General features: G+C 38.3%; 1 protein-coding gene across 4 annotated transcripts in view; it reads left to right on the top strand.

Moving 5' to 3' along the window:
* Positions 1 to 22,706, top strand: part of CABCOCO1 (ciliary associated calcium binding coiled-coil 1) — a 198,734-nt gene extending 176,028 nt beyond the window's left edge. For 2 of the 4 annotated variants that reach the window (XM_069019095.1, XM_069019098.1), the window contains 3 exons: positions 18,890 to 18,949; positions 19,381 to 19,521; positions 22,118 to 22,706. In XM_069019095.1, the coding sequence (XP_068875196.1) occupies positions 18,890 to 18,949; positions 19,381 to 19,521; positions 22,118 to 22,159 (243 nt within the window). In that variant the 3' untranslated portion in view covers positions 22,160 to 22,706. Of the gene's footprint in view, positions 1 to 18,889; positions 18,950 to 19,380; positions 19,522 to 19,929; positions 20,135 to 22,117 lie in introns of those variants that run through there. The other 2 variants (XM_069019097.1, XM_069019096.1) reach the window with 1 other exon arrangement.
* The last annotated feature ends 2,901 nt before the right edge of the window (positions 22,707 to 25,607 follow it).

Genomic DNA, 25,607 nt, shown 5'->3' with positions numbered 1-25,607 from the left:
CTTAGCATTCATTTTGTATTCATGGTGCCCATTTATCATTTTTGTCTCTGTCTGTTATACATTTAGGATCTTAATGATTTTCTTTTGTTCTAAGAAAGATACTGTGCCAGCTTTTTGTATTCCTCAGGAATTAGGATGTAGTTGAAGACTTACATTTGCAGAAACATTAAATTACCTGTAATGGTCATATTCCAATGAAGTATTGAAAATTTTTACTCTCATTTAGGCTTGTCACAATAGACTATTTTCAATTTTTAGCATTGCTGTTGTCCTGGCAGGTCTAGGTTAAAAGAAAGTGAGGGTGAGAGCCTAAGCTGGTGACTTTTTGGGGGGGTGGGGGCGGGGAACGAGGATTGGCTTTTTCTGTGTGGCTTTTTTTTGGTTTTCCATTTATTTTTTTAAATAATCCCACCATTGGTCCACTGTGGTGCCCTCCGGTGGAATTTCAAAAAATGTCATTATGTTTCTGTCAATTTTGAGAACGACCTCTTGAGTCTATTGATACTGCATGCATGCTGGTGTGGAACTGTGCACTGAACCATTCATTTCTGTTTAATAATCATGTTTTGTTTGAGAAATCAAGGAATTGTCAAGGTGGAAGTAAGGAGCCAAATGTTACTTATTTTGCCATGACACAGATTTTATCTTTTGTCCCTCCTCCTTGCTTGCAAATAGAGCTCTCTGAATTACTGAATGTAAAATTAATATCCTTTTCTTTGCAGCCCTGACACAGCCAAACACAATAGGAAAAGTTAAAGACAGGATTTCAGTCTTATCTCTGTGTTTCTGAACTACTGCTGGTTTGTCTTCAGTTCCTACTCTTGTTATTCATACTGGTTTTATTGCAGCATGTTTAATTGTCTCTTTGTTCTGATCAATCCTCAGTTAAATGGGTAAATAATAAAAGAAAGAGGGTACATAATCAAATTACCAGGAGTAATTGGTCGGTCCAAGCATTACTGGAACTTTATAGTGAGCAGAAAGAACATGGCTTTGGTATCAGAGTCAAAAAGGCCAAGCCTTTAAAACTGACAACACAAATACATTGGCACATCTTTGTGAATTTAAATTACAAATTATTGTGCATAATCAGAATCAGAGCAACTGGAAAATCATCCAGCATGGATAGACTTTATTAATTTTGGATACAAATGACAGACATTAGACAAGCTTAGAAATCTGACAGACTAGGAGAATCTTAATATTTGACAAGTGTAAGATAAAATGAGAATTTGTCTCCTGGATTGCTGGGTTTTTTTCTTTCTTTCATAGTAGTAGGAACATTACACAAACTAATAAGCAGCAAACCATATGCATTAGAATAAAATGTAGAAGTCTGTGGTAAGGAAGCTTATTTAGGGAACGGGAAAGTTTAAAGGTTGTACATTAAATGGTCAGCAGGACATGGTGTATTACACAGGGGACTGGATTCCTCTGGGAATTGGGACTTAAGCCCTAAAGTTTTTCAGAGCTCAGTTGCCATTTTAATACATTTACAGCTTTGCAGACCATAATGTGAGTTGGTTTTGTTTCATTTTGTAGTGAACCAATACAATTAAAAAGACAAATCTGCTTTCTTCCTTAACATTTATCTGTTAACATGCTAGCAATTTTATTAGCAAAATAAATTTCTTAATCAGATAGGTACCAATAACTCTAACCTACACAGACACATAGAATTTGATTTTTTTTAAATTTTCATTTTCTCCTTCTACCAAATCAATTGGAGAAGAATGGACAAAGACTAAAGAAAAGGTAGCATGACTTAACAAACGAAACCCTGCTTTATGGAATTCCGTTGTGTAAAAGGTCATTTTTGTAGACTTATGCTGCTTGCAGGGTTCTGCCTGTCAAATCCAGTAAGATCAGTATGGTGGGGAAAAATTAGAGGTGCTCATGAAGAGTACACTAAACTTGACCAATGCTACAATAAACAGTGGTGTTCCAGCGGGGCATTGTAGCTTTATTTTTACCTGGCGGTCAGGTTGACTCTGTCAACTACTTCCCAGTTAAGACCCAATTTACTCAGGCTGCATAAAATCTTCAATGTGACACTAATGTTCTGTGGAACTCTGTCCTCAGGGAACAGTAATTTCTACTCATCAAGAACATCTTGAATTTGAAAATTAAAGAATTTGGGATGAAGACTTTTAGACAAATTTATCATGGGGTAATGCTTGAGAGGGCTTGTAATGTCTGCCCTTCTGTCACCATTGTCAGGTATAAGTTGTGAGTGAGCAGCTAAGATTTACTGTTCAATTCATGTGTCCTCAATCCACTGTGCCCCAAGTAAATTTAGGGGAACTACTAGGATTGTATCTAAAATAAACACTGCATTACCATGATGTGTAATGTCGGCAAAATTTGGCCTCAAACTGAAAACGATTACATTAGAAATGTTCTCTGTAAAATGGAAACATCCCATATTTACAGCTGTAGAAAATACTGCTACATAATTTCTACTGCTAATACTGTAGAAAATACTAGCTTTGTAATGTGTGGGTGTATGTGTGTCTGTATAAGTAGAGTAGAAAGTGCTGTAGTGGTTCATCTTGTGGGTCATTCCCAAATAAGACTTCATTTGAAAACATTTTAACTAATTGTGCTTTGTATTTTCTGTAGCAAATTAGGGAGCCTAGTTAGTTTTCAGCATTAAAAGGAGGTTGCTGCAGTATTTCTGCAATATAACGGGAATTATATTTGTTAATGTACTTTGGGAGCATTTAAATTCTAATCACACAGACGAAAGGAAATTTCAAGTGATGGCAAGTAAATTTAAATTACACAACAGTAAAGACTTTCATACCTTTGAAAATATTTCAGCACTGCCTTTTTTTTTTTCACTTGCTTTGATTATCCATGATCACAGCAGCAGAATTCTATTGCTGTTGCCATAATTTCTAAAGCATAACTGTGCTAACATGAAATATGTATATATAGGTACATTTGCCAACTTGTTTTAATTTTGTCATTGGCTTTCCACCTCATGTATTGGGAGGGGCTGCTGATCAGTGCAGTGGCTGAAGGAGAAAGCAGAATTGTTGCAGGAGAAAATGAAGATAAGCAGGCAACATTTGCAGAAAAAGTAGGCATTTTTGCTGTAGTTTCATAATGAAGAAAATAAGATTTCCATCCCATAAAACCTGTCTCTGTGACCTCTGGGAGCCCTCGGTGTGCCAGCCAGCATTTGCTGGCCATGCAGGTGTGAGTGGCTCGCAAGCACTGTGTAAGGCAGGAATTTTATGCCACATAAAATTGTGAGCTTTGCCCATGTTGAGAAATCCTCTGGATCAGGTCTCACAAGCTATGTATGTCCAGTAATCTGATGGATATAGCTTGGCTTCTCCTGCAAGCTGGGTCTTGGCTACGGTAGAAGAATGCAATACAAGATATGTAGTGATTGTGGAAGGGAGGACAATTCTTTCCAAGGAAGCATTTTCCTACCCTTCTCCAGCTCAATGTCCTCCTCCCATGAGACTTTCCACCTCTTCAACAGCACCTGCTTATTGTAAAAAAGAGAGGAAAGAACTAAGCACCACTGTGACCAAAAATAGAATTCCCCAATTTTTTTTTTTATTGCTGTGTTTAACCTCTGCTCTTTTAATCATATGCACAGCAGGAAAAAGGGGATGTGCTCTAGCAACTTGTCAGCTATGAAGCAGTGCAAATTTTTAGCTAGAAATCATGCTATCAGTTGGAAGTAAACAATAAGTCTGCATATATTTAATTATTTAATAAATTTTGAGTTATGCTATTCTTTTAATTATATTAATCAAGCAGGCTCCAACACTGCGAGCCTTAGGGCTTGAAGTGCAATTTCAGCGCTCTGTAATAAATTTGCCGAACTTTGGAAAAAGATGAAATGGCTTAATATTAAACATTTGCTTAATTTAAATTTTACTAAGCCATGCACTTTATAATTCATATTCTTTCAGTGCAATGTACAGCCCCAGCAGAACGACCATAATAGTAGTTGTGAGTAAGCGTTCCTTTTGCACACAGGTTTTGCTTATGAACTTGATGAATAAAGGCCTGGCTATCGAGGGAATGGTAAAGATCTACACAGCTTTGCACTTCGAGGTCATTGGTTCAAGAGCACATCATTGAAGACAGAAAGTTAACATCCCACTGCTGCTTCATAACCTACATTAAATGAGTTTGTGGTGTCTGTGGAGACAAGGAAAGGGAATAACCAGTTCAATAACAAGAAAAGGGGTAGGACTAATGCATGGGTCCAAAAAAGAGGAGGAATCGGGAGATACCCATTGTACTGCTGTCTTCCCCTGCATGCAGTCCTGAGGACTTCACTTTTCCCTCAGTCTGGAAAGGTTGTAGCCACCCTCCGTGGGCTCATTTGATGTCATAAGCTTAATTGAGTTGGGCTGGGTAAATACTTCGGTCAAAAAAGATCCGAGCAAAATGCAGGTAGAAGATGGTTTGATGATGAAGTAACAGTGAACCTTGGTTGGTGCTGCACAACAGGCTCTTTGAAGGGAGCTGCCACACTGATATCCTGGCCACTGGTCATTACCTCAGGCATATAAATCACAGGCAGAGAACAGTTGGCCATGGTGTCCTCGTGACTGCCTTCCAAGTGAGTAATTACAGCCTGCCAATGGTAATTCCCCAGAAAAGTTAATCGCATGAGGTGCTCCCTCTTTTGATCAGTTGTGCAGTGTGATTGTTGCTTAAGGCTCATTTAAAGAAGCAGTTGCTTTTCAGTGATGTGATGCCTTTATGTGAGACCTTTATGAACATTAGGTGTGTTTAGAGGAAGGAGTTTGTGGAACATGGCAGTGATTTTTTTATTAGCCATTTCATATTTAGTTGTCAAAATGAAGTAAATTGCTTCTGCCTGCTCTAAAAAGTGCATTATTCTTCCTGCAGCTTTTTCCCTTCCTTTGGTCTTGTTGTTGTCATTGTTTGCTTTGAAATCTGGGCTGAGACTGGACCCAGAATGCCTTAATGTATACGTGGGGCTTAGTGAAAGAAATTATTTCAGCCATTATAAAAGAGCCCTGTGACTTCTCCTCCGTGATAGCTTTATTTAGGAACACAGATAAAAGGGGGGAAAAAAACCCAAAGAACTTCACCTTAGTAGTTCCTTTATTAATAAGCTCCCTTTTGAACATTTTGTGAGTAAGAAGGAAAATAAGGTGAGAAAAACCAGAGAAGGAGAAACTCAGCCCCCTAGACAAATGAGTTTCCAGAAAAAAAAAAAAATACAGAGATATGCAACCCTGGCTTGGTTTGGTTTGTTTCTTTTGCCCTTTAGCCCTTGTTACTTGTATAACATAAAGTTTTTATACCTTTGGAAGAGGCTTTAGTCACAGGTTGTTTATAGTTTTAATATGAGTATACATTGAAAATGCTTAGTAATATTTTACATTTAATGTGGGATTTTCTTTTTATTCTCAACACTTCAATGAAGCAGAAAGCATTTTTGGAAGAACTCTTACCCATCTGAGCCACTGAATTAGTCTAATGTAGCAGTCGTTAATTGATAGTTTTCACTTAATTGTAATGTGGAAAAGCCAGTGGAAGATTTTGCAATGGAATTTTATGAATGAAAGTGTGGTTTACTTTTAAATATGTATGCAGTGCTCAATGAAATGATCTCTAGAATTTTGTGAACGTTTTATTCAATAACCTCAGTCCATGTTTATTTTTATGAGGAAAGTGAAGTTCCAACTATGTCTTTTTTTAATTTAAAATGTCAAAAGCTTATGTATAAAAAATACTTTTCAACCTCTACGTATTCGTACATTGCAAGAGTATTATTTCTTTACATAAAGAATTCTATCTAAATGCACATAATAACTTTTTTTTTTTTTAAAGTAGCCTAGGGGGAAAACATGCACAGGATATGTCAGTTCTTTCCTGAAAGAAAACAAGATAATTAATCCCTCACTTTGCACCTTGTTTATTTTGTGTCCAAACTTGAATACAAAACTTTTTTGACACAAAAAGCAATTAGGTTTTAAAATTGTTGTAATCCCTGTTAGCTGTATAAAATTATACAGACTTGAAGTGATTAAAAAAAAAAAAAAGAATTCTTTTGGAGGATTTTTAGGGTTTAAAAGAAAAACAATGGAACTTTTATATTTCAAAATATTAGTGCATCAGCTTTATTGGAAAAAGCTGAAATTGTTCAAATTACCTCAGTAAAACAATTTGGACTACGATTCCCGGAATGCTCATGAAGCTGACATGTCTACATGTTCTCAAAAAGTCATAATCCATCATTCTGATGCTAGATCGATGGATTATGACTTTCTGATGTCAGATCTGTGAATTAAGGCTTTTTTGAGTACAGCCTGCTATCCAATTATTGCCCCTATTCATATATTATAAATCATTATTCCTTCACCAGGTAGTCAGCAGTTTCTATTTCCTGAAGTTTCAGAGCCTTCTTTTTTTAGCCATAGTGGCGCTCCCATTGAGCAATCAAAAATGGAGAGTGCTGACCTGAAAAATAAAGCTTCTATCACAGCAAATTGTTGAGGGAACAACAGGGAATTTCTAATTCTTCCAGTTTCTGTTGAAATAAAGGGTATTAGATTAGACTGAAACAAATCTCATCCCCTTCCTGCACAAACAAGCAAATAATAAATTAGTACAAAAGTTGTTGGCATGCCTTGACTTCATTTTTAAGTGCTCACGCCTGAGTTTCTTAAAACTGATGCTTTCTTCTGAGGAGTTGACTTTTTTTTATGTGAAGACAGATCAGCTTCTGATTTAAAGCTGAAATTTGCCAGCATGCTACCTTAAGCGACTGTGTCTATTAGGTGCTGTTAAACTGAAGTTCCTTTGAATGAATTATTTATAGAGTAATAAACTTTCCTCTAATGCAATGGAATATATGATAAAAATAAAAAATGCTTTACTGTAACCAGTTTAGGTGTCAAATCAAAACACATCTACAAAAACTTTATTAAAAGATATTCAGAAAAAAAAGAGGAGTTGTTTTAGGACCTATCATGCATCCAGAGAATTCATTAGATGAAATGTAATCATGCTATGTTGGAGAGTTATCTCAACAGATTTTTCAAGCTAGGGGAATTTAGGTCTACTCCGTGTGGATGGAAAAAATCAATAGTATGATCTTGTTGGTTTTTATTTCATTTTGCTGTACTGATATTCTTCATTAAGATGCAGTTTTCACAGTAGATGGCTGTGCATAAAATATGCCCAGTCAGTACATCGCTAGTGGAGTAGTTGTCAAAAAGGATGGTAATTGATGAAAAGGAGCATGGTGTAACGAGTGGGGTAGAGTTCATCTTTATTAGCTATTTGTTCTAGTCCTGTGTCTGTTGTGAGAGAGCTGTTATAGTGCTGCCTTGTGCCTCAGTTTCTCCTTTGGGTGGCCACATGGACTCTAAAGTCTGTGTCCCAAGGACTGTTTCTGTGGCACTCTCCTGAAAAACAGGTTTATGTATCCTGTGTTACCCCTGTTGCTCTTCAGTCAAGGCTGTTATCAGAAACCATATGAGAGAGTTAACAGGCTTTTTGCATGTCCTGCCATTATGTAGTGGGGAGGGGCAGTTTGTAATATTTTAATATAAGGAAAGACATTGTCTTGGCATATTCATCTCATTCCTTATTGTTGATTTCAGGAGTTCAGGTCATTAATGGCACCCTTGCTCTTCCTTTTCCTGTTACCTCTTTTACATTTTCAAATTTGACCACCAAGACTTCCAGGGTGCTGCAGAGCACTGGAATGAGGTGGTTTGTTGTGAGAACAGAACTAGTTGTTCTGTGAATGCCTCTGCAGAAAACATGATTTCAAGGACAAGTGCCAGCGCAGGGATAGAACCGGGGCGAAGCTCCAAAGCCTTCCTTGTTTCAGATAGCCCCGTTCTGCTGGTGGGGAGTCGAGTGAAGCTCCTTCTCCCACCCACGGAAGTCGGCTCCAACCCATTTTCAAATTTCCTGTAAACTGCAGATGCCCACTAGATGGAGACACAATATTTTATACATTAGTGGCTATACAGATGGTAATCAAACCCACCAGCTGCTGCCTGCGCGTTCCGGGCACCTCGCCAATTTACTGGCAGTATGTTGACTGGGAAGCAGACAGTGACACACTTTGATCGAAAAGCTTGTATGATGATTTTTTTTTTGTTGTAATATTATTGTTTTTTTAAAAAATGATAAAAGAGATCAAGATGTGTATCTTGATCAAAGGGTACTGCTGTCTGCTTTCCCATCAGCAACTTCTAATTTATAGAAATCAGATTGCTTGGAAAGCAATCAGCAAAGGTTTGAGGTCTTTCTTGTTCTCACTGCCAAGACATGCTGACAAGTGAGAAAATTAAAATCAGAGAAGGTAGGGAGAGAACTAGTAAAACACTGGTTGAAATATAATTATTTAAAGTTCATGATTTTAATAATTTTAGGGCTGTTAAAAAATCCAGTTAAAGTGCTCAGTTTGGCTTTTGCTTGTATTATAAGAGCGCCTTAAGGTCTTTCTCTGATGGAGGATGTTGCTTTGAGACTAATTTACCATGGAGAGAGAAATATATCTATTACTTGTTGTCACAGAAAAATAACCTGTCTCTGGTTCTGGGGCCAGGTTTTTCAAAGGTACCTCCTATCAGCTCTATTTCTTCCACATGGAACTGTGCATCCAGTATGATTTATTAGGGTATATACATGATACAATGGACACCTGCAAAGAACTCTTAAACCAGTCAGTCCTATAAATGTGAAGATACTTTGTGTGGAGGGACTTTACTGAAAATTTGTCTATCACACTTGGTAAGGTCTTTTCTCTTTAGGGTCTCTAGTTGAGTCATTTTTCCTTTCAGCTCTTGGTATTGACTCCTTCTTCAAAAACCTTGGTTTTTTAAATTTTATTTTTCAGTCCTTCCAGGCTTAAACAACAATTAGCAGTTGCATATATATGTATGTGTGTCTGTGTATGGACTGTGTTTCAGTGCATAGGTCAATATTTCTGGCTGACATAAAAGCACAAACCCAATGACAGATGTGAGAATTGCTACACATTCTGCCAGTTTTTAAAACGAAAATGGAGAATCACATGATAGAAGAACCTCAGATATGTGACATTTTGTCTAGATGGAGCAAGGGACTATTGGAGGGGAAAAGCTTGGTGTAGGTAAGGAAGTGACTAGGGCCCACCTCGAGGAGTCTTCAGTGTGATCTTTGATCTGCTCTCCGGGTTACACTCAGCCTTACTGCCTCTCCCCCGCCCATGGGAAGTGGTTGCTGCTTCCCATCACCCTTGCTCTTTCCTTCCAAAGCACCAAATGAAGTCCTGTGCCCTCATCCAGCCTGCCTTTCTCTCTGTTGCCAGCTGAGCTTCCCAGCCATTAATGATTTTCCTATCTTCTCCACGTCTCTGCTTGGCAATGCAGACACATTGGATGTTCCTGCTGAGTGCTTTCTTTAAGGGTTAGATCAAAATACAGCAGCTTCAGAGTAGGTGATGTCAGGTTTCTGGGTATGGCTCTGTGTTCTCAAGAGAAGATGCTGCCATTGGGTGTTTGCTCCCTCTAGGTATTTATGACATTGCAATTTAGGAAAGCTGCCAAGGAAAAGGTGCTGCTGAAAGGAATAAATAAAACCCTTTGGCATCATTTCTTCATTTTTTTCCCATCGAAAGCCGACACATTGTCTTTATCTCATCAGGCAAACTGTGTGCAAACTTTGTGATCACATGTTCTTTGCAGAGTTTCTCAGAAGGACAAAGCACAAGGGGAGGAGAGGAAAGGCTGCACTTATTCTATGGCTGACTCAAGATTTTCACTCCAAAGTTGGAAGTGTTTGCTCTCTATTCTGAGTTGTGATAGAATTCTGTATGATTGTGGAAATCTTTGATTTTTGTTGGTTCTGTTACTTCTGTGTCTCGTAATTTTCTAGAAGATGTAGTTAACATAATTTATAAGGGATAATGAGTTAAGAGACTGTTGTTTGTTTGTTTGTTTAATTGGAAGAAATTATTCAGTAGAGATGTTTGTTTCTTCTCATGCATTGTTTAAACAAATTCTAAAAATCCACATTGGATTATACGATTTGTCATGAGCTTCCTAACAAGTCAAAGCAGAATGAGATTATGCTCTTTCTCAGCAGAAACCATTTCATGCCCCAACAGAAATGGAAATGACTGTTCTCAGAAGCCTTCCAAGTCGAAGTGGGAGGAGATAATCTGTAAGGAGATGTTACCTTCTCAAAAACAACCTCACATCATCCAAGGTGTGGTTGGCTTTGGCAGTTTACCAAGGGGAAGCTTTACTAGATTTCAAATCACCCACTTAGCCAAGCTGTGCTGAGGCAAGGCTTTGTTTAACTCCTGCATTCACCAGACCAACCCTGCCCTTACCCACAGCTGCATTTTTTATCTAACGTGAAGGACAGGATTATAAGGGAGAGTTAAACACAGGCACTCAAGCTGAGATGCAGCATTAACAGATTTATGAACACGTATGTAATGAGGGGAGCCTCTTTACAATGGGGCACCAAATCCAAGTGTCACGTAAAGAAGGGGTGGTTTCTTGTGACTAACAGGCTATGGTTAGAACTCTGCAGATTCAAGTTATATAGAAATGGAGTTGTAAAGAACTACCGATATCTTAGACTTATGTGGGGGTTTTGTGTGTGCTGATCAAATATTCTGGTGTTAAAATAGACTAGTTTCACATAGAGAGGTGACTGAAAACTGTAACTCTGAAATTTCAGAGAAGAACTGGCTTGCTTCTGCATTCCCAAATTGGGAAATGTATGCTAATGGCTTAATTTTTATGATAAAAACATGAAAAATAAGTCCCTAAAATAGTGTTGAATCAATTTTCTGATAAAACAAATTTGTTTTCCCATTTGTGATTAAAATGACCTACAGTAAGATTTTTTTTTTTAACTAGGTGTTAATTAAAAATATGGAAATGGATTTTAAAAACCTTGTAGTTCACAGTGGAAGAATTACCATAACTGATCTGTTCTCAGAACCATGCCTGTTCTGAGATGTTTTTAAGATGTCTACGTTACTGGTTGTTTTTCTGCATGTTTGTTTCCAAAGCAAAATGTGATTCCAATAAAAACAGTAATTGAATTTACAGTCCACAGGACAAATTGTTGTTTTAACAGAAACTTACACACTCAGGCAAAGACTTACATTTTAGGTCTAATAACAAAAAACACAAGATCCCCATTTTTATGTGGCCATATATTCTGGAAAGTTTTCTAATGTGGCATATTTTTTAAAAAAAATCTATATTGTATTTTTTAAATTGTGTGAGCAATTTTTTCCCCCTCTTAGCTCTGGATCAATATTCCTTAGGTTGCATTGGTTTGGGGTTTTTTTAATGCAACCTTTTAAATGTTAGTGCAGCTATTTTCTGTAGCATCAGCTGGGGGTGAATCAATACAGACAAGCCTATCCACATCTAATGCACCTAATGACTGAGAGGAGTTTGGAGAGAGCTTGTTCACCTGGCGTTTGGTGCTGAGAGAATGTGCAGAGCATGGGGCAGTTGTGTGAGGGGCTTGGCCATGACCAGTCTTGTGGAGAAAAGGCTGATTTCGGAGGAAGTGGGTAGGAAGTGAAGCCTGTCCAAGAGCAGTGGCAGACAAAGGCAGGAGGTGGGACCTCTTTCCAGCATCAGGCAATGACTGCACTTTACTGTATCAACAGCAAAATACTGTTTTTCTGCGGTCAGATTTTCTCAGCAGGAGCCCCCAGGCTCTTCTCAAACCCTTTTTGTTCTAAAAGGTGGGGGGGTTAAGTTTTCCTAGGTTTTTGGAATCTTCTTGTTGCCTTTCTTTCCTGTACATGGCACTCCTGTTTAGGTAAAACCTGAAGTCTGTGCTTGCTGAACTAAGAGAAATCTAGTGGGGCTCAGCTCTAGGGGCACAGGCTGCTCTGAACTGGTGTGTACAGAGCATGAGACACACTGGAAATTCACATTGTGCTGGAAACAGGCGTGTCTACATTAGCAGGCTTTTTTTTGAAGTCTTAGGGCTGACCTAAAGCCCTGTGGAACAGTAAGAGTTGGTGAGATACTGCTGCATCTCGGATGTAACACCTGGAAAAAACAGTCCAGGATACTGCCAACAGCTGTCTGACTCTTCCTCTACACACAGGGGTGCAGGAGGAACACGTGGTGCTGGTAATCATCTCTGAGTTCCTACAGTGACCATTTGAATATAAAAGGGAATATTTCATATTTCTCAGCACCAGGCAAACCAGGGGCCCTGAGTGAGGAAGACAGCTTTCCTAGGTTCCCCTAGGGAGAAGGAGAGGGAGCAGGCTGTGCTTGCTGCAGTCCAGGGCAGGTACATTAAGGAATTTTTAGGTTCTTAATTCATCTTAGTTGCTCTGACTGTCTCTCAGGAGAGGCAATCATCTTTGCACTTCCTGCAAGGAGGGGTTTAGGGGGTTGACAGAGCCCCTAAAGCAGGTGTGATGAATACCAACCCCCTAAGCAATTTAATTCTTATAGGCCATTTTGTTGCCAAAGGCACGTGATCTCATGCAAATTGGTTTTCTGAGAGTATGGAATTGCAGCAAGTATTTATAAAATGTTTGAAGCCTGGTCCCAGAAAGAGGTACCAAGATGCACCTGGCCAAATGTGGTTTCACATTTTTATCATAACGTTTTCAGCATTCATATTGGATCTTTACTGATTAAATAATGTGGGAAAAGAGATGCACAAAAAAGAGGTGTAAAGCTCCAACCTGATAAAGGTGGATGCCACCAAAACATTAGACTGCCTATTGTTCATTGGGTTCAACAGAACTTTTATGGTTTTCAGATGTGATCACATGAATAATAAAAAGGACCTTCATTTTTTAAAAACATTTGTAGCTCTAGATAGGTGGTTACTGTGGGAAAGGTGCTTGTCAGGTTTTTATTGTTTTTTAAATGACTTTAGATCCCTGTTGATTATGACTGTACAGCCAGAATAGGAGCTGGCTTCTCTTTGCTTGTTTGATGGGTGCCCTTGAAGTGGAAAGTGGGGGGTTGGTACTTTGAAGAGTCCAGACATGCAAGAGTTGCACTTTCAAGAACTAAAAAAAAAAAAATCCTTCAGCCCTCCTGAAAATATGTAGGTACTATTTTTAAAAGGGTTACATTAACCTCAAGCATTTAAAATGATGAGACATATCCCAAAAAATCATGAGTTGCTTAAAAATAATTGTTTGGTTCCTTTTCCTTGCAGTCTAGTTTTTGAGCTTTCAAGATTTATGTTTTCAATCTTTTCTCTGCAACCATAAGAGCTAACTTTATTTTTAAATGAAAGCTGAGATTCTCTTGTAATCCCATAACTCTAGGAGATTTGGCAATGCTAAATACAATGCGAATTTAGAATGACCATTCCAAGGTGAATAATTTAGTGATGTGTCCTCAGCATTAAAGCCAACTGGGGATATTTTTTTCTATGTCTTTCATTTTGTCTTTCTAAATAATCTGCAAATTGGCAGCAATAATTGGAAGCTTGGTAAAAGCAGTAGAAGAAAACTACAGCCTAGTAAAATCGGAGGGGTTTATTGGGTTTTTTTTTCCTGGTATGTTAGGATAGATAGATTCTTACAGAATCTAGGTATTAAGGACATTCTGCATTAAGATATCTCTAGAGAGGAAGGCTTTGGTTTTTTTTGTAGAAGCACCCTTTTCTACTCACTCAAGCATTAAAATTGGCAGCAGTTCCTGGAGTAGCAAGAAAATCCTGGTTGTTGTCCTCATATAGTTACTGAAAACAGTAAGAGGATATGTAAAAGCTTTAACTCCAAGGAAAAATATTTATAACTGTGACATTGTGTTTCCTTACAGTAATTTATGGGCAAAATATAGGAAAGGAGGAACACAAGCTATAAATAATATTTCTTATGTAAACATAATGGCAGTAGCAAATTCTTTTTATTTAAAAATTAATATTGATGTTCATTAATATAAATTACCACATTTCAGATGACTCTGATGTCCTTGAGGCCAGATGTCACTGACTGATTTACAGCTTCCTGGGGGGAGGAGGAGATCCTGTTTTGTCAATGTAGGCACCAAATTGCTTCAAATAGCTATTTTAGACTAGATTAATTACTAATGTATTGTCAACAAAGTCGATTCACATCGCAGCTCAGAAACATGGAAAATTCTCTTTAGAACATATTGGCTTGGATTGGCTTGGATTTTGAAATGCAGGAAAAAGAGCATAAAGCCTACCTTTGACTCACTGAACTTCTGTCTCTTTTAGGAGTAGTGGCTTGAAAACTCCTGCCCAGGAACACACACACAGAATTTCCATGTGCATCATTACCAGCTGGGGAACATCCTTCAGAGGCAGAGTTTTAGGCCGTCATTGATCTTAATTCTGCTTTTAATATTAATACAAATCCATGTAGCGAGGGCGTGCAGGAGGAAGCTCTGCCACCTCAGTCACACCACAAAGATCAGATATCTGGATTAAGTTTTTGAGTGCTTCGTAAAATCCTTTGGTCCTTTGGACCTCATGTATTAAATTGCTGCAAAAGAGGATGGCAGATGTATTTGTAGAGCTATCAGCTGCCTCCCAGGAACCTCCTGTGGGAACGCTGGTGGGCGATGCCTCTGCAGGCAGGTGGGGTGCATTTGTTGTGTTTGCATACGCTGGCAGGTTAAAGGGGAGGGATAAAAAAAAGCAGGCGGGTTTGAGTCAGTGCATCTCTGTCCATTAGGTATTCATTCAAATTCAGCCACATGAAATACAGGCAGCCAACAAACCATCTCTCGTAAATGCCTTTTATTCTAGTAGCTGAATTCAGCACATTTGTAGGTGTGTGGCCAGGCATGCTTAGCATGAATAGCAAACTGATGTAAATCCTGTATTACAGAGTTTGTTTGATAGCAAATCTCACATATATGTGAGAGAAATCTGCGCAGGCCTCTGGTAGCATAAGGTCCCATGGCATGCAAGTACAAACTATACAGGCGATATGAATATAGAGAAAAATGCACAAAGAACTCCCTTTTTGAAACTCATCTGCCATTCATACAAATCAAACCCAAATCCATTGAAAGGCTTTGAAAGATGTTACAAGGCTTTAGAAATGGTCCATGTTGAATGTGGGATCTTTTATCCAATCCTTATAAATAATTATTTTCCTGTGTTTGGTAAGATTAGCTGCAGAGAATTTATGTTAAGACTGTGTGGAAAGGAGTACAGAATTTCAGATAATATCAAGCTGAAAAGGTGGTTTTAAAATGTTTCTGTGATACAAAAGTCTTCTACCAAAGAGGCAAATGTATCACCCCCTCAGTCTTTTATCTCATTTATGAAATAAGTAAACATAAACTCTGAATTCTCATTTTCAGCAAGTACGTTAGTAAATCCAAACTGACCTTGACCTTAGCTTTGCTAATTTCCAAACTCTGATATTTATTCCTGGAGTAGATTGTTTCCCTTCATACCACATACATAAATACTGCAAACCTTTCCAATGCCTTGAATTAGAGTGTAAGTAAATAGCTGGTTTTAATCTACATAATATTTTGAGAGCAGACGTTCTGTGCTATGACTATTAAGATATACCCAGCAGCCATTTCTATAATACTAAAACCTCTTATATATATTATTAAATGTAATGCTATCAGCCAGGGCTTGTTTTATGCCACAGAAGCTTAAATAATAAAATACAGCGTGGATAAAATCTGCAATAATAGTAACTTAAGCAAAATTAATTTAAGTAACAGATAACATCTGGGGGAAAATGTAATGGTATATTGGTAAGTTATGCAAAGCAAATTTTATAACAACTACCACATCTGTGGAACTCATCTATTAGAACGCTTTACCAATCTTCTTTCCTGCCATTATTCTCTTTTAGAAATTTCCCTGTGTACTATTTTACTGTCTTTTCTCTGCCTACGTTTGTAAAAAGGCAATTTTCTACCTCTCAACAACAAGAAAAGAGTGTGAGTTTATGTACAGAACAATACAGCGCTTTTTATACAAACCTGTCTTTATGCACACTTGTACCAGAAAAAATTCCGGAGTGGGATTCCAGACAGGCACAGGGCTGTCCTCTGAGAGCAGTGTCTGCACCAGCTGCAGTTCTCAGCTGGGCGGGTGCCACTGGGCTGGGAAAGTGGTGCTGACCCATCAGTCCCACATCAACCTGTGCTGACTTCTCCCAGCCAGGTGCCCTCCTGGCAGCCCCCCCACCTTGGAACTGGTAAGAACAGTGCACCTAATTGTCCCTCCAGTCTCTTTCAGAGCAGCTGACACTGAAATGCCAGCTACATTTGTGCAACTGCCTCACAATTTCGTTATGTTTGAATTCCCGTGGACCCGCTGGACCGCAATGTGCAGGAAAATATTGCCAATTAATTTTAAGGCATTATCATCTTGCCAAACTGTTTCTCACATTTCGATAGTTATATTGATTCAAGAGGACACTTTGAGTAATACATCTTTGTCATAGTGAATAATGCTCACACAATGACAAATCTTCAGGAATTAAAAAAAGGAGGATGAAGTTTTTAATGTAGGTCAGTGGGATTAATTCACCATAAATTTACTCAGACTTCAGAAACTAGCAACATTTTTTTAAAGCCACTGTAACTGTATAAAACTTACTCTGTCTCCTTCTCTGTTTTTAAATAGATTTTACTACAGAGCCATTGGTGCTATTAAACATGAGGTTTTGTTCAAAGGAAACACAAAGACTTAATTGTATTTTTTAAAGGAAAGTATTGCATCAGAAGGATTCATTTAAATACATTTGTTGGCTTCGGGCTCTCACCACAATTCATTCGTTCTCATTTTCCCCTGGACTTGTTAAGGACACAATGTATAGGAAGGAGCAATGCAGAATGGCATTTTTAGGTCACTATATTTTGGCTGTAAACTGTAGTCCTGCTCATAAACTTGTTATTACTAAACAAAATGCTTCATATTCTACATGGAAGTTTCACAGCCTTTAAAAAAAACTTTTGGCTGAATGTTGGGACTACTACAGCTCATTAAAGAGACTAGTTCTGCTGTAATTTAGTTATTTCTTAATGATCCAAGGGTTATTATTAGACATGGAACAGATGAGTAAAGAATGGCTTTCTGTAAAAAGACGCAGTGAAGTAAAAATATTATTCAGAAAAACAGAACCTCTGAAAATCTTATCCATGCAACAAAAATGTATTTGATCAGCTTGGAATTGATTTTAAAAGCATGGTCTATTTTTTTAACATTATTTTGCTTTTTTAAAATTTGTACTGGAGACAATAAATGGAATAATGATTTAATCTAAATAAAAATATATTTTGAGTGAATAGGTAACTAACTAAGCAAAAAATATTATTTTAAGGAAGCAGAAAGTATTTTTGAATTCTCATCAGCTTCAGCTAATACTTTTAATAAGAAAATATAAGGTAAGAAACAGAGAAAATGGAAATAGTTGCTAAATTTAAAATGCCCTAGTTTTTTAAAAATTAGAATTTGAAAACAAAAGGTCTTTATTTTTGAAAGAAATACAATTTAGGTCAGTTTTTTTCATTTTGATACAAAGCCCAAACTTTCTGACTATTTCTTTTGTGAGTATGTAGGCACTGACAAAGTGCTAAAAATTTGAGTTACAAGCGATAGAGGAAAATGCTTTTATAAATCCATTCTTCTCCTCAGTTATAATCTGCAAATCTTTCTGTCAGCCTTTTAGGTTCTTATAAACATGGGCTAATACTGTCTACCTGCTTTACTGAGCTCACACATGACAGGGAACCTTGGAGGTAGTGACAGAGTTCAAACAGAAGTTCTGAAAAGCTTTTAGGACTACAAAAGAGATTTTTATTGTAATGAAGTGGCTAGGTCTAACGTTTTATTTTCAGCTGTTGCTATCACTTCTGCAGATGTATAGAATCTTTAATATTTTCAGCATGTTTTACTGTAGGAAATAACTAAATGACCCAAATATCAACTCTAGCTACAATTTCAAAAGTATGAGGAAATTAATTTATGGGAGCTGCAATTACCCTGATGTGAATTAATGTAGTTTACTTACACCATCCAAGCAAAATCCTGTTTGTAATCGCTGACTCAGAACTGGAACATCTGCCTCATATTCTCGATGGGCACTTCCCCTGTAGAGGCCCCAGACACACCATTTCAGTGCTGTAGCCTGCTCCTTGCTTGTTCACAAATGCCTTTTTTCGCCCTATTTGGCACATATGTTCTCTGTCATCCATTTTTTTAAAGTAGGACACAAAACCTTGTCCCTTTAGAGGACACAGAGCTGCCTTCTGCATCACTCCTGAGAACCTGAGCATGGACTCGCTGCTTCATCCAGCTGCTCCGAGGGGGAAAAGGCCTGCCCTTGTCAGAGCATTCCTGGAGCTGCAGGTCACACACCGGCAGAACAGCAGTGAGGTTCCCATGGTCACAGCAAAGGAACGAGATGAAGCAGCAAAACTTGGACCGTTAGCGACTCTTAAATGCTAGTTACATATTCAAATATTTTTCTTAGACCCTTATTTGATTCAACTACACTCCAACTGACTCCTTTGGTACAGCCCTGCAATTCTGAGCTGCAGCAAGGTCCCTGTTCAGAAGTGACAAATTTGCACTGGGAAGACAGAATGTTACCTGAGCACTGTGTTTTCTAAACGTAATTATCCACATGAGTAAGAAGCTGTAGTGTTATGAAATTATGAAAATCATCTGTTCTTTCCAAGTATTATAAAGAGGGCCCCTTGAGAGGCAACTAGAAATTAAAGCTGATCTATAATCATTTTCAGAATGCTTTCCAGCTCTGAGCACCTGGATAGTAATAGAAAAGGTACTGTTTTTTGTTGTTTGCCAGCCATTTCATTTCCATTTAAAAAAATCTGCAAGAAACCTCTGAGAAATAATTAAACATGAATTACTTTCTTCTTTTTTCTTTTTTTCTGTTTAATACTACCAGGATGAGATTAAACTTGACCAACCTGCAGTTTCCCCCTCAGCTTCAGCAAGAGAATTTCAGGTATAGTTTTGGTCCTTTTAATTAATGTTGGGGGTTTTTTTAAGCTATTTTTCTATGAATTTCCATCGGATCCCAGTCACTGGTGAAATTTATTCTCTAGAACATAGCATGCATTCTCTTCTAAGATTGAATGAAATGACTTTTAATGCATTAATCAGTCAGCGGAGGAAATTTATTTGAGTGAGCCCCTCTGGGCTCTCGCCCTGTGTGAGGATGTGTCTGCCTGGCCTGGGCAGTGTGAGACAGCCACGATGGTCTCTGTCAAGGCAGCACTTCCCAAAAGCAGCTCTGTTTTTGGGAAAAAACAGTCCTGTTTCAGCAGGACTGTTACCTGTCCTTGTGCTGGTGCTGTTGGGTCTCGTAGAGGGCAGGAGGATGTTCTAACTCTACAGCTGTGGCTAACACTACAACCTGTGGCTGGTTGCTGCTAGGGGTCTGACCAGGGGGATTACCTGCAAGAGCCCTGTCCAGAGGCAGCGTCTTCTGAGACAGATGCTGTGGCTGGAGTCACTGCTGAAGATGAGAAGTCTGCAGTGTGTGAAATCCCAAATGAAATTACTGGCAACCTTGAGGTACTATTACTAGAAAGCTATTCACTAATTCTGTCTATGGTTAATTAGCTAGCTCAGTCTTAATGAATATAAACTGTATTTGTGCTAAAGCTGGCAAAAAGCACATCCATATGCTGTAAAAATGTGAATTAGCTTCTATAAATAACTCCTAGTTTAGTCAGCTTACATATGATAAGATAAAAAATACTCAGTAATATGACAACATATATCTTCAGCCTTACGATGTGTCAAAAACACAGGCCAAATCCTTCTCTCAGGAATGTCAGTGGTAAAATTCCCTTTCAGGGGTTCAGGACCAGCTTCTGTGCTGGAGTATATGCAATGTGTGCTTAATATAAATTGCTAGATGCATCTATGTCACACGTCCTTCAATTTGTGTAAGAAATGACTCATTTATGCCAATTTTAGGCTTTGTCTGGTAGGTGTGTGACTACACAAGAGCTGCCTCAATGGAACAGATCAGCTGTCAGTATGTGATCTACAGACTCTGAGGGGTCCATGATTTCTTTCTGTGAGGTTCATGGAAGGGAAGGAAGCCACTGTCTCTGGAATTAATAGGAAATGATTGAAAGCAAACCTGCTAGAAGGGAGTTGCACCAAAGAACTGCTGGAATTTGGCAACATGCAGGTGGCATTAGGCACTTTGAACTTCAGATACAGCACAGTAGACACTATTGATGAAGCAGCAGCTTAATAGATACCTAATATTATCTGAAAATAGTGTGGTATTGTTAAGTTGCTTTACCAGGAATATGAATTAGGATAATGATGCCATCATTAGATCTACCTATTGGAGTTCATATTCCATTTCAAAATGTCTGTAGAAATCAGAGGGAATCTCTGACCTATGTTACTTTACTCTTGTCTCTACCAATAGAAAAGAGTCAATTCCTAGTTTCCACTTGACCTTGATGCCATTAATATCAGTGCTAAGAGGCTTTTTCTTTACAAAACTGCACAGATGAGAAAAATGCTTTTTTTTTTTTTCTTCTTTTGCAAGTCTGGTTGTATAAAAAGGAAATAATTTCCCCTCAGGTTTTAATTCTTTCACCAGTGTATCATTTTCACCCATTTTCTCAGTTTCTTGACCTCTGAAGTAATCTTATAATTAGATTTTTACCTGATTCATGATCAAAGTCATACCATTTTTTGTTATGTGTGAAATATGATTTCACAATCTGCATTATGTCTTAACATATGCATTAACAAGGCAGCTGTTGCTCTAACTGAGTCTTGAAAATAACTTTTCATCTGATGTCACAGTGCTGACACTCAGTGGTCTTAGCAGCAGCCATAGTGAAGTGTGGTGGCAGATGATTTTCACTGGAGGTAGGACCAGAGACAGAGGCATGTGAAAACTGGAGAAGAAAAGGCATCTGGAGTGGCTGGGAGAGGATTAGCCCAGAGGATCAGTGTTCCAGCAACCAAGTCCACACATCATGTAAAGGGATGAAGACATATTTGTTGACACTTGGATTGAATAAGATGAAGGCTGTCTCCAAATATACAAAGTTGAGAGAGAAATTCCAGCCTTTTGGTTCTAATCTGAGCTACTGAGAACTTTGAAAACATTTTAGCTGTGGTTGCCCACTGATAGATTGCAGAATGGCACTAGCAGGGATTTCTAGGACTGGCAAGCCACAAAGTTCCTAAAACGTTGAGTTACTGCAAATGCTTCTGGGACAAATCCATTTGCTTTATCAAAATTCCATTAAGAATGCAACTCTGAGTTTTGGAATGGCTTATGTGGAATCTGTAAAAGACCTGTGAGCCTGTCCAAGTTGTTTGAACAAAACTTTATGACTCTTAGTAATACTGTCATTGTACTACTTCCATTTCTCTTGTAGTTTTGCAGTAATCAATGCTGGTACTAATAAATATGCATAAATTACCCATAAAACACCAGTGTTTGTGGCCCTTTTTCCAGTGATCCCACATTTCCAAATGCCATGGAATCAGAGATTGCTATGCATTATCACTGCCAAAGATTGCATTAGAATATGTCACAACCCCTGTACCTTCCCCACAAATGTTACATTGCAAATGAAACACTCAATGTCTAAAGCAGTTTGGAGTTCCAGAATGAGATACAAAGTCATAATTGTGTTTGTAATTAAGACAGACAAGCAGCATCACAGAAATACGGTTTTTTATTGTTCATTTTCAGTAATGCTTTCTAATTCCAGCACTGTTTCAATAAAACACATTACATTAGAGAACAAACATCTGCAGCAAAGGATAACAGTGGCAACAACCAGATCCCAAAGCAATTTTTCTGATTTGGTGTCTATTGGTAAAGGCTGTCTGAGAATACAGGCAAATTAGCCTATCTCCCAAGACAAGGTTACATGAGGAATGGCTGTCCCAGATCACTTCCTGCTCATGGCAGCCATGCCATCCATTGGAATTGTGCACGGCAATATGATAACGTGTTATCACATAAGGACAGGCTGGAACACCGTTCCGTCTGCAAAACAGGAAGGTGTGCAGGATAATGTCTGCCTTGCTGCACTACACTGTGTCAAAACCACAAAGACAATGTGCAGCCTAAGATAGCTCCATCATAACCACTTCTTTCTTCTGATTTTCTTTACAGGCAGACATAAATGAAAAGCTGCAAATGCAGGAAGAAGCTTAGACTTGGAGAACAGAAAAATTGAAAACTCCTAAATAGCCAGATAAGAAACGTGATGCTGGATTTTGCAGGAGTTGGGCAGTAGGGGATGGCACACACAGAGTCTGGCTCGCTGCCTGAACAAAATTATTTCTGTATAGAGGAAAATGGTTCTGTTAACATTTACCTAGAAGTACTTCATCCCAGTCCCTCAAATTTACGGTGTTCTGCCAGCGTTGTTGTTTAGTTTAGACTTAAGTTGAAGATTATAAACAGAAGGACACATAATTAAAACATGGTGAAGTTCAGTTTATTTCTGAATAGAAATTCTAGCTTAAAAAAAAAAAAAAGCTGCAGTTTCATTCTCCCAGTTGTGAAATATTTAACAGTTTCTGCTTTACACCTATGTTTTTTTTCAGGAAAGGTTGCTACAAGGAGAATACATAGAGAGAAAATATCATTTTGAGGCACTGCAGATTTAATAAGGAGAGAATTTAATTAACATGTAATTACGGACTTTTCACTGTAGCTGTTCATTAATAATATGTATGTTATTTTGTTTTAATTTGCTTCCTAAGCTTTAAAAAAAATTTAATAGCTTACACTTCTTTCTTTCCACCATATTAAAATTGCATAACTGAAGAGTTTGCACTCCAGTATTCCCAAGAAGAGTTCCTTTAGATTTCAGTGGAATTTTTTCTGGAATGCATGTATCCTTTCATCTGAGAATGTTTCCATATTTTGTCAGACATTATAGAAATGTTTCATGCTCAAAAGGAATCCAACCAAATAAATGACCTCAGAAGAACCGGTTTAACATCTATGTTTCAAACTTGCAGCCTGTATTTACTGTGTCACAGAACTCTGTGCCCTAGAAAGCATGTGAAATACAAGTCATGCTTTGAAGCGTGAAGGCTGGATTGGATTACATGTTTAGTGGAGTATATGAGAAATAGAGTGTTTTATTCATTGCATTTTCATATTTCTTTACCACTAAGTAAAAAGTTAGATTTTGTTTCATTTCATCCTCATTTTTTGATGGTGGTAAATGAAAAAAATTTGCAAGCCTGACTCAGCCAGTCAAAAGAAGAAAATAGCTTATAGCAGTTCTCCTAAAAGGTCTGATTTGATGCCTGACTTTCAGGGGCCGCTCCTGGTGGGCGCAGCGCCGAGCGTGCAGCTGGAAGGGTCATTCCCGTGTGCTCAGCAGGAAGCGGTCCCACAGCCAAAGACAACACCCAGTAGCTGTGCCTGGGCACCAGGAGCCTGGGTGTGCTCTGCAGAGTGCGTGTCCAGTGTGGGCATGGAGCTCCTGCAAACCAGTGGTTCACTGGTTGAAGGGGACAGAGCATTTTACTTGGTCTCGTGCACTGAGAAAAATTCTTCCCCTGGTATGTGATAAGGAGAAGTAAGGCCTGTAATGATTCCCTTCCAAGCTCTCTTGATTGCTCTTTCCAGTGCTGGCCAGCAAATTAGTGAGAGCTTCCTTTAAGCTATTAAAAGCTGACTGTTCTGCTTTGAACATTGAAGGAATTTGTGAAGCATTATTAGTTTTACCATTAAAAAAATATTTTGATTCCTGCTTATGTTCTTTGTTGTTTTATTCCTATGAAATATGACTTTTTTGTTAACAAAACTTTCTGAAATCAAAATGTCCTTTATTTTGATACATAAATCCATCTCCCAAGACATTATGCTAATGTCACCATTTCCCTAGTTTTGAACTCAAAGGTGAGAACAGAACTTTTGAAGAGAGCTGTCCATATGACAAAGAGTATTTTAAATACTTTTTAGTGAAAATGTGTTATTGGCAATTTAGCATTGTTTAGCACTTCAGACCTAAATCTGAGGGCTGCAACATTCCTGCTGTAGTGCTAAGCAGAAAGGGACTAACTGTGGTTTATATTAAGACCAATGCTAAACAAAGACTTTTGCCCATAGCTCTTTCTCCCTCTCCCAGATTTTGTAGAACCTCTGGGAAATTTTAAAGTGCTTTGAAGATGAGAAATAGTATATGAACCTCAAGTATTACTGTGATGATTTGTTAGCAGTCAGTCTTAGTACATATGCATAACAGCTGAGGTAGTGCAGAAATCCAGAGTGAAGTCCAAATCCCACAAACTGTGTTTGTAACCAACTGAACTAAATCATGCTACCAATAAAGAATAGAGCCTGGGATTTTTTTGGGAGTGGGAAGGAGGATGGTTAGGAGCCTGAGGGAGGGAAGATGAATAAAAGGTAGACATAGCATCTCTCTCTAAGCAGTCAGAGTGTGAGTTCTGACACAGCATATGAACATCGAATTGAAGAATCCTTTAATGTCTTCAGAATGTTAATATGAAATGCAAAACGTCATTCTTTGGATAGATGGGTAGGAACAAAATGTTCAGATGCAATATGGTGCATTAGGAACAGTCTCCATTCTGCATTCCTGGCTTTCTCATTGGTTTAAATCAGGCTTGCTGTTTCTCCAGTCTCTCATGTCATGTTGAGTTACTGCTATAGTCATCTCTAAAAATAATTATGCTGTCATTCCTGGGACCTAGAGTTGAGGCTTTGGTATTACTATCTTTGATTTTTTTTTTTTTTTTCTGCCACACTGTGGATCTAACAAAGTTCTTTACAATGCACATACATAACATGTTCCTAACAGGTTCCCACCCTATAGAGCTCTCAGTTTAAAGCAGATAGATCTTGTAGAAATGACAGGAAGAGGTGTTGTGTTCTACCTTGTCTGCCACAGAACTGGTGGTATTCCAGGGCCAGAGGACAGATGAAACAGTATAGTTTCTCCTATGTAAGGTATAATATTGGTGCTTTTTAGCATCTTCATGGCAAAATCCTGATCTTTCCTAGAATTTTCTAATGAGACAATGAACAACTAGTAATTATCTTCTGGTAAAAGGAAAGCTCTATTTTCAGGCAGTGCTTTTCTGCATTATACTGACAGCGTGATGGAAGTTTAGATGGAAAGCAGCTTTTCTAGTAAGAAGCTGGCTTGAAAGTGATGGGATAGGAGACAAAAAGAGAAGACAGTTTTTTACCTGTTTTGTAGTGTTTTGTCATGACCTTTTCTTCTCAAGCCTTGCTTCTCTTCTTTTGCACCGAATTTTGATTTGAATTTGAAAATTGCCACACTGTTTCCTTCCTAAAATTGTAACTGGCATTCCTAGAAAAATTGTTTTCCCAGAAAAGCCACTGTGCGTAGGCTTCAAATTCTGCTTTTCGCAAGTGAGAATAAGACATGTTCTTCAATAACCTACACTGCCAACCTGACCACAAAACGTGGGCAAAGTCAGCACTGGCCTGTTTAAATCAGGCTCTTCAGCACATGATCCAGCTGACCAGTCAAACATGTCCATCCAGATGGGCATGTTGTACTTACCTGAAAAGCCTCTGGAGCACAGATTTGGCCGTGGGCTGACCCAGAAGGGTGTACAAGAGAACCACAAAGTTCTGTCAGCTGGCAGTC

This window comes from Aphelocoma coerulescens, chromosome 6 (assembly GCF_041296385.1).
Source record: "Aphelocoma coerulescens isolate FSJ_1873_10779 chromosome 6, UR_Acoe_1.0, whole genome shotgun sequence".
Lineage (NCBI taxonomy): Eukaryota > Metazoa > Chordata > Aves > Passeriformes > Corvidae > Aphelocoma > Aphelocoma coerulescens.
The sequence above is the reverse complement of the archived record's forward strand: the minus strand, read 5'-3'. Positions and strand labels throughout refer to the sequence as shown.